The following is a 15,459-nucleotide window of genomic DNA, read 5'->3' on the forward strand; positions in this document are numbered from 1 at the left end:
CCTCATAGACACGTAGACATGGGAACAACAGCCAGGTAAATTGTGTACACTTAACACCTCCCCACCCCTCATAGACGCGTGGACATGGGGACAACAGCCAGGTAAATTGTGTACACTTAACCCCTCCCCCACCCCTCATAGACACGTGGACATGGGGACAACAGCCAGGTAAATTGTGTACACTTAACTCCTCCCCACCCCTCATAGACACGTGGACATGGGGACAACATCCAGGTAAATTGTGTACCCTTAACCCCTCCCCACCCCTCATAGACACGTGGACATGGGGACAACATCCAGGTAAATTGTGTACCCTTAACCCCTCCCCACCCCTCATAGACATGTGGACATGGGGATAACAGCCAGGTAAATTGTGTACCCTTAACTCCTCCCCACCCCTCATAGACACGTGGACATGGGGACAACAGCCAGGTAAATTGTGTACACTTAACTCCTCCCCACCCCTCATAGACACGTGGACATGGGGACAACAGCCAGGTAAATTGTGTACACTTAACCCCTCCCCACCCCTCATAGACACGTGGACATGGGGACAACAGCCAGGTAAATTGTGTACCCTTAACCCCTCCCCACCCCTCATAGACGTGTGGACATGGGGACAACAGCCAGGTAAATTGTGTACCCTTAACCCCTCCCCACCCCTCATAGACACGTGGACATGGGGACAACAGCCAGGTAAATTGTGTACCCTTAACCCCTCCCCCACCCCTCATAGACACGTGGACATGGGGACAACAGCCAGGTAAATTGTGTACACTTAACACCTCCCCACCCCTCATAGACACGTGGACATGGGGACAACAGACAGGTAAATTGTGTACCCTTAGCCCCTCCCCAACCCCTCATAGACATGTAGACATGGGAACAACAGCCAGGTTAATTGTGTACCCTTAACCCCTCCCCACCCCTCAAAGACGTGTAGACTATCTTGACTGTTAGTCTGTTGTTCTATCAAACCTCTGTGAGTACTTCATTTAAGTCCAAGTTACAGAAAAAATATCCGACTTGAAACTATTGATAGCTTGGGGTACTATTATAGGCGATTGTTATCGCCTTTTTGAATTTGCCATCGCTTGATTGAGTTGAGGGGCATAAAATTGCAATATATTTATAGTTTGATGTATTGTTACTCTCTAGTTGTTGGGTCTAACTGGCTTATGTGTAATTATTTCAGATTCAAGCCAGTTATGGGAGTGCCTGACATCCCAGCTTTACGAACATCAGAAGCTTTGTACAGAAGCAGCATGCAGTTCAATGTCTGTGACTCGGCTACAGCAGCGACTTGCAGTCATGGAACGCTACTTTGTAGCTCTCAGTCGCCAGTCTCCAGCAGAGGGGCGAACACCTACCAAGAAAAGTCAGGCAAACCAGACAAACCTCAGCAAGCAGAAAAGGTAAGTCTTTATATACCTTTTACCTGTCACAAGGCTTTTAAATATGCCATAGACATCACTGACCCATTTGTATATTGTTCATGTTATATAGATTGTTCAAGTGGACATCCTTTACTTAATACATTCAGTACATCTTACCATAATAAAACTCACTCAAAAAGGTTACGCTATTAGATAATTTTGCATATAATAAATGTTTGATTATTTTGCTTAGATATCTTCAGATATAGACAATTTATGCTTATTGTGCTATATGTTTGGGTTACCTCTGACTTTTTTCCCCTAGTTCTGTGAAGCCTGCCGAAAAAGCCACCATGGGTCTAGCACGTGTTGGGTCCAGGGCAGCCCTGAGTTTTGCTTTTGCATTCCTTCGGCGTGCCTGGCGATCAGGAGAGGATGCCGATTTATGCAGTGAGCTTCTACAGGAATCCCTGGAGGCACTACAATCACTCCCTGAGGCCACACTCTTTGACGAGGGATCGGTGTCGTCTGTGTGGTTAGAGGTCGTAGAGAGGGCTTCCAAGTTTCTTCACTTAGTGGTGGCAGGGTAGGTTTCTTCGTTAATTCTTATAAACTTCTTGTGATCAGGAAACAATGATATGACGTCAAAATTTGAAAAGAGGAACAATAAAATGTCAGCCTTCACTTCATTTTGCAACACATTTTGACATTAAATTCACTTAAATCTACGCAATTGTACAGTTGTAATCTGATAAACAGTATCTTGTCACTTTCATTTCATATGAATTTCTGAAAAATAAAAGCTCTCTGAAATGATCGAACACTCATTTAAGGTCCTATAATATATTGGTAACCTTTTAAATATTCACAAATTCTTTAATCTATTTGTCACAGTGACCTGAGCGGAACTGCAGGCTCCAAGACACCAAGTAAAATCCCAGTCCAGGATCAGCAAACAGCATTGTCTCTCCTGTTGGAACTCTCTATACAGAGAGGCTCGTTAAGTCATGTGCTCAGCTCAGTACTTCTGCTACTGAACCTCTGGAACAACAGTCGACATGACTTTGATAACCGAGTCAGCAGTAGTTTACACAGTGCTCCACTCATACCATTCCTAAAACGATTTCAAAACATTCAAATGGTGAAATCTAGACATTGTCATCTTCCTAAATGGGAGGAGGTAGGTGTATACACATTAACATTATATATTTTTAACTTGTTTTTATAGCTCACCTTTCTCGAAACAAAAGTGTGACTTAAGTCATATCTTAAGTTTTTCTCCATAATTAACTTCTATGAAAACTTGAGACTTAAGTCAGTTTGTACTTAAAGTTTGTTTTGAGAAACAAGGCGACCAAATTTGACCAATCAGTCTGGTAACATTCTTATAGTTTGGAAATTCAAAATGTACAAATTGTAGGACTGAGGGCCAAAAGGGATAAATTGGGCTGTATTTCTATAAATGTTCTTTGAATGATACCACCTCTATTTTGCATCCTTATGGGTTTGAGATTCAAAATTTTACAAATGGTTGAGCTGACCCCCTCGGGGCCCTGAGGGATAGGGTAAATTTAGCCAGACTTTTTTTAATGATATGAATGAATATTCAACTTGTTAATTATGCTTTAGATTTTCTTTTGAATGAGAAAGGTTCATGTTGATTCAATCTAGATATTTGCAGTACATGACACAGCTGTGTCAAGTTCTAATTAAGCCACATATAGATTTAGTGTTTGTATATGTATGAAATATGAGGTTGTGTCATATTTACTGAATTCACCAGATGAGCGATGGCTCTCTTGTGTTTGGTTTTAATAACGTGATTATGTATTGAATTGTATTTTGTTAAAATCTACTTTTGTATCATTGATAATACAATTTTTTTTATTTAAAATGAATTATTGTTTGATAATCTAGTGAAAGAAAAAGCCAAATAAATTTCTCAATTTGTGTAAGATTTGCCTTCCTGATTATTTATAGATTAACTTGTTTAACATTTGTGAATGTTTCTATTACAGTCGGAGATCTATAGCGTGAGTCCGACTGACTGTTTCCTCCACTACTTGTCTTACCCTGACAACATTAACACGCCGGTGGACCTGAGACAATCAGCAGTGGTCATTATGTCACAGTTAGACAGATTCTGTAGCCCCTACCTACCACCCTCACACACACAAAAGGTACGTCACATCCATCATACTAAAAATAAAGTTACTGTCATATTTTCAAAATGCATCAACAATGGTTTAAAGATTCTAAGACTCTGAACCGCTAATTTAACCTCTGCAAATATGCCTCGTATAAATAAACGCAAAATAATGGCCAGCAAATTTAAACCACTATAGACAACATTTGGAATACTTGACACTTATAATATTTGGTAAGGTGCATTTTGTTTGGCAAATACAAAGTTGACCTCATACTGGCCACCTTATTAGTTAAAATTAGATAACATAGTATTGATGATATGTATGATGTATATTTATTTAGATAGCTAATTACCATAAAATATTAATTAACTAATCATTTTTTTGTCTAATTAAGTTAACATAAAGGTTTGATTTTTCAGTCCCTAAGGACCAACCTGACACAGGAAGTTTGCAGCTGGGGCTGGCAGGCCTGGGCCACCGGGGCCAGTAAACAGGGTCCACATCTCCTCGAGTTCTTCTCTGATGTGGGAGGAATTCTACAGATAACGTGTGCTGAACGATGTATACTAGTGTTGGCTAAAAATGGAAAACTCTATACCATGTATTACAGTACAGAGACACCGGTAGGTTAGAGGTCAAATAACAGATTTCATAATTGTGAAGTCATAGATAAAACAGTCTTAAGGGTTTAAGATTATTATACTGTAAATCAACTCTCTTTTGCGGCTATTAAATTTCACGATTTGCATTTCAAAACAAGTTTGGGGAGATTAATATTCACGGATTTAACAATTGAATCATAATTCCGATCAATATAAATGATGTAGATACTTATTTGTCGAGATGAACTTTCGTGAATTTACTTGGATTGCGAAAGTTAATAGCATGTAAATGAAAGTTGGTTTACAGTATTTCACAGAAATCTGAAATCCTGATTATGTGATTAAAACAATTACAATATAATGTAGCTTAGTACAAAGTAACAAACAATTTAAAGTTAGGTTGAGTTTTATTGATTAATCAGATCTCAGCATTTCTTAATTAGGCTATTACCATGTATATTTATATTTTCAATGACTGAAATTTCCACCATTGCAATGTTACATAATTGAAACCTTACATAGTTTGTATGAAATTGAAATGATGTAATTAATTGAAATGATGTGAATTAATTGAAATGATGTTAAATAATATTTTTTTTTGTGTTACATCAACACAGGGACTGCAATTAGTCAGTGGCTTTGGTGATCGAGAAGTGGTTAAGATTTCGTCCCATCCAGATGGTAAACATTTCCTTGCTTTGTCCAGTGATGGTGAAGTATATTCCTGGGGAAATGGTGATGGCGGACGTCTCGGACATGGAGACAACATGTAAGTATTCTCCTTGGTGTACGTCTCGGACAAAAGAGACAGCACGTTAGTATTCTCCTTGGTGTACGTCTCGGACATGGAGACAACATGTAAGTATACTCCTTGGTGTACGTCTCGGACATGGAGACAACATGTAAGTATACTCCTTGGTGTACGTCTCGGACATGGAGACAACATGTAAGTATTCTCCTTGGTGTACGTCTCGGACATGGAGACAACATGTAAGTATTCTCCTTGGTGTACGTCTCGGACATGACAACATGTAAGTATTCTCCTTGGTGTATGTCTCGGACATGGAGACAACATGTAAGTATTCTCCTTGGTGAACGTCTCGGACATGGAGACAACATGTAAGTATTCTCCTTGGTGTACGTCTCGGACATGGAGACAACATGTAAGTATTCTCCTTGGTGTACGTCTCGGACATGGAGACAACATGTAAGTATTCTCCTTGGTGTACGTCTCGGACATGGAGACAACATGTAAGTATTCTCCTTGGTGTACGTCTCGGACATGGAGACAACATGTAAGTATTCTCCTTGGTGTACGTCTGGGACATGGAGACAACATGTAAGTATTCTCCTTGGTGTACGTCTCGGACATGGAGACAACATGTAAGTATTCTCCTTGGTGTACGTCTCGGACATGGAGACAACATGTAAGTATTCTCTTGGGTACGTCTCGGACATGGAGACAACATGTAAGTATTCTCCTTGGTGAACGTCTCGGACATGGAGACAGCACGTTAGTATTAACCTGGGTGGAGGTCTCGGACACAGAGACTACATGTAAGTATTCTCCTTGGGAAATGGTGATGATTGACGTGTCAGAGGTGGAGACAACATGTATATATACATCATTAATGAACGACTTTTGCCTCATGCCAGGATTATGTGATCCAGTGACAATACTTTGCTTTAGTAAGGTAGCGATTGGAATCAGGAATATCAATATATTTGTGTTATGACAGGAGACCAAATGTTTATAGACCACACTCTCCTGATAAAGTACAGCTCTGTCCAAGCTATGTATGACCAAGCCATTTCTAAACTGGTGGCCAAAACAGTTTTTGCAACCACAGGATATTATGTGGTTGCCGGTGATGTAGTGTGAGGACCATTTAATATGAAAAAAATGCAGTGAGTATGCTTTTAGGAATTGAAGTGGTCCCTTAGAACAGAGGGTTGCTCATTAAAGAGGGATGTTCAAACAGATTTATCTGTATACCTGACAAATAGTAAGACATCATTTTATTTCCAGATCTAGAGAGGAACCGACCTTGATATCTGCCTTGTCAGGTAAACAGATTGTCCAGATATCGTGTGGGAGTACATACAGTGCTGCTCGTACTGTCAATGGGGAATTGTACACGTGGGGCCGAGGAAACTACGGACGATTGGGACATGGTAGTACTGAGGACCAGTGTCTCCCAGGCCTCATCAAGACACTCAAGGGCCACCGTATTCTGGATATGGCCTGTGGTAGTGGGGACGCCCAGACTATCGCAGTCAGTGACACAGGTCAGTCACTGTATCTAAAACTAGTTATTCTAACAACTATTGGCTTTAAGTACTACATCCAAGTTCTGTAAACCGACATTTTGTGGCAACTTTTCAAGATCTTGTTCACAGAGATTAACTTTCGCTGAATGCAGCTTTTACAGAATTGCCTTTCAATGTTATTATTGTAATTGTTTAGTCATGAAGACAACATATCTTCCGTGAATTAACTTCGATTGCGAAATTTGCGAAAGTACGTTGCATGCAGAATAAAGCGGGTTCACCGTAGGAGATACACAGCAAAACTTTCTTTCTGTGTAAATTTTTTTTTAAACTATCGCTGCAATATCCAAGAGTCCTCAAAGTCTCTTGGTGTAGTTTTTCATTTTAAATATATTTCTGCCTGGTCAGTTTGTACTGTTATAGATCATTGCACAGTAAAAAACGGTTATAAATGAACCTCTGGGAACTAGCAAAATCACATCGTTATTAGCATAGTTTGTTAAAAACTTGGTACAAACATCTAATTGGAACATTGACAGGGAATGAAAAGTGCTATGTTATATCCATGAATTTGTTGGTGTGTTCGTTAGAAACAAATTTTATTGTTAGTGATTAATATTGATGCAGGTGCTGTGTACTCCTGGGGTGATGGAGATTATGGAAAACTTGGACGGGGCGGTAACGATGGATGTAAAACACCGAAGGTGATAGAGAGGCTGATTGGTCAGGATGTATATCGCGTGTTCTGTGGAGCACAGTTTAGCCTTGCTCTGACACGCTCCGGTGGGGTTTTTGCATGGTAAGTTTTAATAAAGGTACAGTACTGTATACCGGGTAAATTTCACGGGTGGTTTATTTTGTCATACTCACGAATATCAAACACCAGCGAAATATGTTTTTAATTCATGAATTCATATGAACAATAGTTAAGAATAAATTAGAATGTAGTGAATCATAAGATTGAAGCTCCACAAATATATTCTATATGAAACCACAAAATATATTTAAAGTGCTATATAGTATTGTATCATATTGTTCTGTAGTGGACATTCTATTGCCTCACACTTGTGATTGTATAAAAGAGCAGCAAGACGTTACTGGATTTCAGTATCATAATTGTAAACTGCCATAGATATCATCTTAATAGTCAGGGTTGTTCAAGTATTCAATTCAGGTGTTGGACTGTTCAGTGTAAAGTTGGGCAAGACCCAAGAGAATATTTACAACAGTGTTTCAAGTAATGTGAGTGTGAAGAGTTCAAAAGGTTCAACTGTATTTCTTACTGCAGGTTTTCGTTGTTATGCTAATAGTGATATTATATATCCATTTGATAAATTAACATGATTTTTTACCACCATGTTATATAGGTGTTTTCAACATATTTCAGGGGCAAGGGAGACAACCATCGTTTGGGTCATGGTTCAGAGGACCATGTACGTCATCCAAAACAGATAGAGGCATTGGCTGGCAAGAAAGTGATCGATATTGCCATAGGCTCGATGCACAGTGTAGCACTTACAGAAGATGGCGAGGTTTACGGATGGGGTCGTAACGAACACGGACAAATTGGAGACCCGTCCAATAACACTATCCCAGAACCTACGCTTCTGACCGGAGTCGATGGCAGAAACATTATCGGGGCCTCCTGTGGCCCCTCACAGGTAAACAACTGTCATCTCCATATATTACCCGACATTATGTAGACTGCTACCTTATGGCAATATTATACGTCATGGTTTATACTGTAGAATTAATGACTGTTATGGGGCCTCCACATTGAGACTCAAACAAACTTCATGTCCTTCAAGCTATACATGTATATTGTTACATGTATTTAATCGTTTCCGAAAACAGTGATTCAATTTAGAGACAAACTGTCAAATAAGACCTATTTTTAATCTTCCTTGGAAAGTCTTTTCAAACTTTTTTGTTTGATCATGCATAGTTATTAAACTCACCCCTGAAGACACATTTAGGCTCTTCTAAATCAAAGACTAGTCCAGTCCATTATGAAATTTCAGGGGTGAATGAGTTATCAATAAAATGAACAGATGGTAACATAAAGAGTTATTTTCTTCTTTCTTGCAGACATTTGCGTGGTCCTCTGGAGGCCAGTGGATGGTAGGTAACCGTGTGCCATTTATTGTGGACGTCTGTAAAGGAACGTTTGATCAACTAGAGGAACTCCTGTCTGAGGTTTGTGAGGAAATGGACGGCAGAACTGATTGGCCACCATCACAAGATAAGGAGTGTATCGCAGTTGCTTCACTCAACCTCCTCAATCTTCAGGTGTGTATAGCATCTCCTCTGTCTTCAGGTGTATACCTTCACTACTTTGACCTACTAACAAGCTGTGATATGATTTGTTAGACTAAAGTGCCCTCACTACTTTGACTTACTGACATTCTGTCAGACATACCATACTTTTACTAGTTTGATCTAAAACAGGTTCACTTGATACTACTCTTTATGTATGAAACAATACTTCATTAACTTCTATTCAGTTTTAAATTCGCAACTTACCTTATCTTTGGATTGCTATTTTTGCAGCTGGCCCAATATCTTCAAAAAAATGTATCATTTTCTTTGCCACTATACTACCTCTCTGTAAAATTGTGTTTTAAATGCTAGTACCTGTAAACGTTTGATGCACATTTAGCGTATCAAAATCCTAGCCTGAACTGACATGTAATAATGAATTTTTACCATTACAAAATAGCTTTATCACAATATAAAACGAGAGTAGAAAGGACAACCATATCTCAATGACAAATTCCAGGAAAAGAGTTGAGTTATGATTGCTGCTAACATATCTATGTTCATATTATATTTATTGTCAAGCCCTTTATGCCTCTTGTTTTCCTGATAGCTCCATGCGACAATATCACAGTCAGAAAATCTGGAGACATTAGGACTGGGATCTGGAAGCCCGCTAGTGACAAGTCTGAAACAAAGAGTTGTTTCCCTTGCCAGTAATGTCGGGGTGATCCATACAGTACAAATGGCGGCTCAGAACGCTTTACAGAGCGGCTGGTCCATACTTTTGCCAACGGCTGAGGAGAGAGCCAGGGCTCTGTCTTCGTTGCTCTCAAATGGTGGTATGTGGTTTAATCAAATTCAACAAATAGTCATGGCAGTTTGGATTTATGATAAAATATAGATTATGGGTATCCAAAGGTACAATACTGCTTAATAATCACTGGTCGGCATTTTACCAAATTTGACTTGTAGTATCCATGTTGGGGTAGGGTCTCATACAAATGATTAGGCTGCCCCCTAAAGAGGTCAATTTAGCTATTTCCATATAAATGACATCTTCTCTGAAACTAATTAAAGCTCTCATATTGCTTTAGTAGCATCCCTATGGAGTGGGGATGCAAAGATGTACAGGTGGTTGGGCTGACCCTCAGGCATTCAAAACTGGGGTTCTTAGAGATGGGGCCAAATGGGGTCAGTTTGACTATATATAGATGACTACCTGTGTAAAAAATAGGTATGCATAATTAATTTAAGAAATTAAAGTAAACAGATGAGCAATACAGCCATTTGGGCCTCTTGTTTGTTTTTTGGTTTTTTTTCTTGAGAGAAATGGAAGCTTTTTTTGTTGTTCTTTTTTGCCCCTTCATAACTTAAGACTACTATGTCAGCCGTAAAGTCTTTATATCCTTGCCTGTTTTTCAGCTGCAGGGCATGATGTGGCGGTGATGAGTCCAGGACAGAGATTCATGACCGATCTACTTGTCAGTTCTCTGATGGCTGACGGTGGACTACAGTCCGCCCTCGACGCAGCTGTGAAGAAGGAAATGCTTGAAATAGAGGAGAAAAAGGTACCAGATAGGTGTAACATGATGATAATTCTGTAAGAGAGGTGTGCAGTGCTCAGAGTATCGCTACAGGCAATACCAATGTCCTTCACTCAAATACTGTCAACCGACTTTCTTTTAATGCGATTTATTTTCGGGAATTTTGCAATCAATGTAAAATTGTCTCTTCGAATTAATATCTTTTCAATCCTTCCACAATTGAATCCAAAGGTATCTTCATTCAATTTAAATCAGCAAAACTTAATCTAGGCAGAAACATATTAAAATGAAGATTGCACAAAAGGAAGTTGGTTTGCAGTATTTGTGTCTACGATGATTCAGTAATTATGGTGATGGAAATTGATTTGAATAGAAGTTGAAAAATCAAGGAATATGCAAGTTTCTAGTAAGATAATGAAAATTTCTTTACTTTCCTAAAATTAGTTTGTTTTTATTGCTGTAGTAACATATGGTTACAATTCAATCTTCTTCTTTCGGATGGATTTTTTAATATGTCTGATGAAAAATAATCCTTATTTAGGAAAAAGAAAGAGAAAATGGAGATGTTGATTCTGAAAAGTCTGAGGAAACTAAATCAGAAGATATGCAGACAGAAAGGGATACGGACGAATATGGAGCTACAATTCCACTGTTACAACTTATACAACAGTTACTAAGGTACTACAGTAAAACTTTTTATACAAAATGCATTTATGTAATTTTGTATGTCATTTCTATTGGTTAGAAGAATCAGGATATATGTCATTAGACTGAAAGAATTGTATGTCGAGTATTATGATGTCATATACACAGAAGGTTTTTGTGGGGAATTTAAAAGTGATATCAATCAACTAAACTATTGGTTAAGATATCAATGTGTCAGAATTCAATGTTGTAAAAGTAAGTAAAAGTATGGAAATTCATACCTATTTAGTACCTCATTAAATTATAAGCATAATTCTCCATATCTTTTGGGAATTATGAAGTAATAGACAAAAAATGATCAGACATTCGTTTTCATTGACGCCGTTTTTTTGTTGAGTTTTACTGTATGAGGTTTACTGTTCCTTTGCTTCCCTCCTTTATTTTCAACCTTGCAATGACCGAGTGGTTAAGGTGTCCCAATTTATTAGCACAAGCCCTTCACCTACAGGTCTGAAGTTTGAATCCCATGTAAGAAATTGCCAGATACTAATTACAGGTCTGTGGTTTTTCTCTGGATACTCCAGCTTTCTTCCACTTACTAAACCTGTGTCCTTGAATGACCCTGGGTGTTAAACCAAACAAACCAAGTTTTGAAACATTAGCAACATCTGTTACTATTTCTTGTTAGAGTTGGCATTGCTTACCACGTACAAGTAACAATCCTGGTGTCTCTTATTTCTATAGAAATTCCTCGACCCACTCGTTGTCCCAGCTACACAATCTTGACCGTGACAGTGGAATCAAGATAGAAGATATGGACTCCAAAGAGCCATCACTCGACTTACTACTCCAGGTGCAGCGCCTTCTGGTGGCTCGTATATTTCCCCGTGACAAACAGTCATTCGCCATGGATATTGGTAAATATGCTCTTGGTATAGACTGGACTGATATCCTTTCATATTTATCGTTACCGTTAGTTTAACACCCATGAACTTAGTATCAATAGGTCTTTATAGTGCAAACCAACTGATTTTTGCATGCAATTAAATTTCACAGATTTTCTGAGCGATAAGAATTCATTAAAACATATCGCTACGAAACTGTTTAAAATACGGACAAAGTAGAACTCCAGAAGTCTAAATCGCTATATTAAATCTCCACATAACTGTCTAAAATATGAAATTAAGTTGGTTAACAATGTTTCTCAATGTCCAATGGATTTTTTAGCAATGCAGTTGTCTTTTCCTTCTGTCATGGAGTAAAGAAGTCGCAGTGAGAGTCTGATTATTATATGAGAAGGGATATTCATGATTCACTGTTGTACATTGTGGCTAAATATACCAGCCACTAACTGTCTGATTGATTTGTTTCAGAACTAGAAGCCCAGGGTACAGGACAGCTGCTGAGGAAGTATGTCGGCTTGCTTTGTAGCCATGTGTCGGACGTTTTACAAGTCGCTGTTAGTCTGTCTCACACTAGTCCCAAACATTTCTCCATCGTCTCCAAGGTCATACGCAAGGACGTGACAGGTAAGCCCATCTTCAAGGTCATATGAAAGGACGTAAGCTACACAAGAATATTACTTAAGTTCGGACTTCAATAAATGTTTTTTGTTCTTGAGAAATCAGGGCCAGGATTCATTCATGTTCTTAAGGTAATCGACAAAATGGAATTCAAATTAATTCAAAGTCATATACTCCATTTATTTCAGGTGTTTTACTGCCAGAAATGGTGACTTGTATGATCCTGCTACACCTGAAGAACCCGTTAGTGATCTACCAGTCGAGATGTGTAACAGTCCTAGAGGGCCTGTTAGACCTCCTCAACCAGTATAACAAACTCGCACCAGGTCTAGACCGGGACGATAAGGAAGATTTAGCATGGCCTGGAGTCTGGAGTAAGTTTCAGCTTTATATTGCCTTCTGTTTATAATACTTACTGTACAAAAAACACAAGGACATTCTTCATAGACTATAAAAAATAATGTCATGGTTTTGTCTATGAATTCATAAACCCCAAAAAATGTAGAAAATAATGCTTATGGTTTAATTTGAAGGATTATTTTAAGTACTAATTAGGCATAAATTTTCGTTCTTTTACTTATTTTCACAAAAAAAACAACAACAAAAAAGTTTATATCTTAATCAATAATGTAATTTGATCATTGATTGTGCCACTTTTACACAGAACATTTTGTATATGACATCATAACTCTTGACATACAATTCTTTCAGTCTATGCAAAAATAATCTCATACCTCTAACCAACAGTAATAGTGTAACATATGAAATTGTACCATTACAGGCTATACCCTGGAGAGATACCTACAGAAGCCGACGGAGGATGTACAGATGATACGTAAACCCGATCTGGAAAATCACAACAAGGACGGAGGCTTGTGGATTGTCATTCACGGCAAGGTTTATGACGTCCACGATTTTAAGTCACAGGCCCCATGTGGCAGTGAAATATTAAGAGAATATGCAGGTGGGTATCTTTTCGTGTGTTATTTTTGGTAAAAGACATCCAAAATACATTAAAGCTAAAATGCACATGTCGTTGGTCTTACATCGTTGATACAGATTTGACAATCTTGACACAATATTTGCAATATCAGATGACCTCAATATGTTTGTTTTTTTCCTTTCCAGTACAAATTTCATTGAGGGGTATTTACAACAGCAGATCTAGAACAAAATCGACATTTAAAATAATTACATCATATTTAGAGGTCGATTTTTAAAAAGTTTATATTTAATAAATGAGTCATATATTGTGATAAAAGATACTTTAATTTGTAAAATTTCACCAGAAAATCTTTAATCTGTATATTTTGTCAGCTCGAGATGCCACGTCAGCATTTGAGGCAGTCCATCATCCTGACGATGCACGGGAAATGATGCAGAATTTCTATGTCGGACAGTATGTGGACGTAAGTACAGAATTCCAAGAAAAGATATAAATGATCTTTTAAACAGATTTCAGAATTATTACTACAGTAGAACCTGTCTTGGAGACCATCTCTTATAAAGACCATCTGCTTAATAAGGCCACGTTTGCAGGGTCCCCAATGGTAATTTATAACAAACTTTGACCTGTGTACAAAGACCACTTGTTGGTCCTTTGGGTGGTCTTTGATTGTACATATATATGGTTCATATTGATATTTTGAGCAAATGAAAATAATTATTTTTGAAGCATATACATTGTGTATACCATATTGATAATATTGTTAGATTTTGAGCAAATGAAAGTAATATTATTTTTGAAGCCTATATTTACATATACATGTATACATATTGATAATATGTATTCACAGCCGGAGAAAGATATCGTTCAGACTGCTGATACGAGCTCGGCCTCGTCTCCTCTGATGGACATTGAGCGAGCCTTAGGCATGTTGTTGGGCCTACATGCGGCCTATATGGCATGTAGTACTCCTCTGTCCCAGGAGGAACTTGAGTACAACCACTGGCTACAGGCTTCGTTCTTCACGGGCGGCCTTCAGGTGCTGCAACCCAAAAATCGTTTTGAGGAAGAAAAGGGCGAAAGTCGAACTCCCTCCTGTAACACGACGCCAGGTGAATCCACTTCTAAAAGTAAAAGCACATTTATTATTTAAAAGTTTTTGCACATTTATTTATTCTTTATAACTATGTTATTGGTTTTATCATGAGATCTGTTTAATTGTTTTGTTAAGGACTAAAAGTTTATGATTTATGTATTTGAATTTTTGCAAAGAAATACTCTTACTGTTAAAACTTGTTATAATTGGATATAAGGGATGTTGCCATATATTGAATTGAAGATTTTTATCAAGTAGAAAAGGGGAGGAAGCTGACAGTAAAAGGAAATAGAATTAGATATGAGGATTGTTATAAATGTTTGAGGGAATCACAAAAATACATTTACTTATAATATATGGAATTTTCAAGTGTGCTTCAATTTTGCAGGTCTTTGAACCTTTTAATGTAAATCTATGTCACATAAAATTCACACAATTCAACAACAAACCATTTTTCTCCCACCACCAAAATTTGTATCACGAAACCTAACAAGTCTATAATGTTTAATGTACAGGTACCCCACCAACGTCAGAACCCCAACACTTCCCTGTTCAGGACAAAGAGAAGCTGTTCGATCGACAAGCTTCTCAGGCAGATGTCTCCAGGCCATTCCTCCAGTCTGTGGCTGAGGGTCGGACTCAGGACCACTGTACTAGGGCCTTCCTCGCTATCATGGAGAAATACTTCAAACAACACATGTTACACATAGACTTTCACCAGGACCACCCTATCGAAGAAGTCGGCAGGTAGGGGTCTGGACGAATTAACTTTCAATTGATATGTATGGACAGGTTATATATGATTTTATAATGTTTTTACAGTAAACAGTAAAACCTGTGTTAGCAACCACCTCTGTAAAAAGACTACCTGCCAAATAAAACCACTTTTCAATAAAAACCACTTTTCTATGGTCCCAAATGACCAATTCATCACAATCACAATTCAACCTGTGTATAAAGACTACCTTGTAGTAACCTCATTTTTCCTATGTCTCTTGGATGGTCTTTATAGACAGGTTTTACTCTGTACTTCAAACTAATTCATTT

The 15,459-nt window shown here is 38.1% G+C and overlaps 1 protein-coding gene across 3 annotated transcripts in view; it reads left to right on the forward strand.

Annotated features, from left to right (window-relative positions):
- The window catches only part of LOC138328078 (E3 ubiquitin-protein ligase HERC2-like), a 96,956-nt gene that overhangs the window by 28,202 nt on the left and 53,295 nt on the right, over positions 1–15,459 (forward strand). For 2 of the 3 annotated variants that reach the window (XM_069274689.1, XM_069274691.1), the window contains exons 5-24: positions 1,196–1,415; positions 1,702–1,962; positions 2,271–2,556; positions 3,395–3,556; positions 3,946–4,149; positions 4,746–4,897; positions 6,158–6,417; positions 7,027–7,198; positions 7,787–8,060; positions 8,488–8,688; positions 9,269–9,497; positions 10,081–10,226; positions 10,744–10,880; positions 11,592–11,764; positions 12,221–12,376; positions 12,559–12,744; positions 13,152–13,334; positions 13,688–13,779; positions 14,167–14,446; positions 14,928–15,159. In XM_069274689.1, the coding sequence (XP_069130790.1) occupies positions 1,196–1,415; positions 1,702–1,962; positions 2,271–2,556; positions 3,395–3,556; positions 3,946–4,149; positions 4,746–4,897; positions 6,158–6,417; positions 7,027–7,198; positions 7,787–8,060; positions 8,488–8,688; positions 9,269–9,497; positions 10,081–10,226; positions 10,744–10,880; positions 11,592–11,764; positions 12,221–12,376; positions 12,559–12,744; positions 13,152–13,334; positions 13,688–13,779; positions 14,167–14,446; positions 14,928–15,159 (4,006 nt within the window). The remainder of the gene's footprint in view (positions 1–1,195; positions 1,416–1,701; positions 1,963–2,270; positions 2,557–3,394; positions 3,557–3,945; positions 4,150–4,745; positions 4,898–6,157; positions 6,418–7,026; positions 7,199–7,786; positions 8,061–8,487; positions 8,689–9,268; positions 9,498–10,080; positions 10,227–10,743; positions 10,881–11,591; positions 11,765–12,220; positions 12,377–12,558; positions 12,745–13,151; positions 13,335–13,687; positions 13,780–14,166; positions 14,447–14,927; positions 15,160–15,459) is intronic. The other variant, XM_069274690.1, reaches the window with a different exon arrangement.

The sequence above is a fragment of the Argopecten irradians genome, chromosome 7 (assembly GCF_041381155.1).
Source record: "Argopecten irradians isolate NY chromosome 7, Ai_NY, whole genome shotgun sequence".
NCBI classification, from domain to species: Eukaryota; Metazoa; Mollusca; class Bivalvia; order Pectinida; family Pectinidae; genus Argopecten; species Argopecten irradians.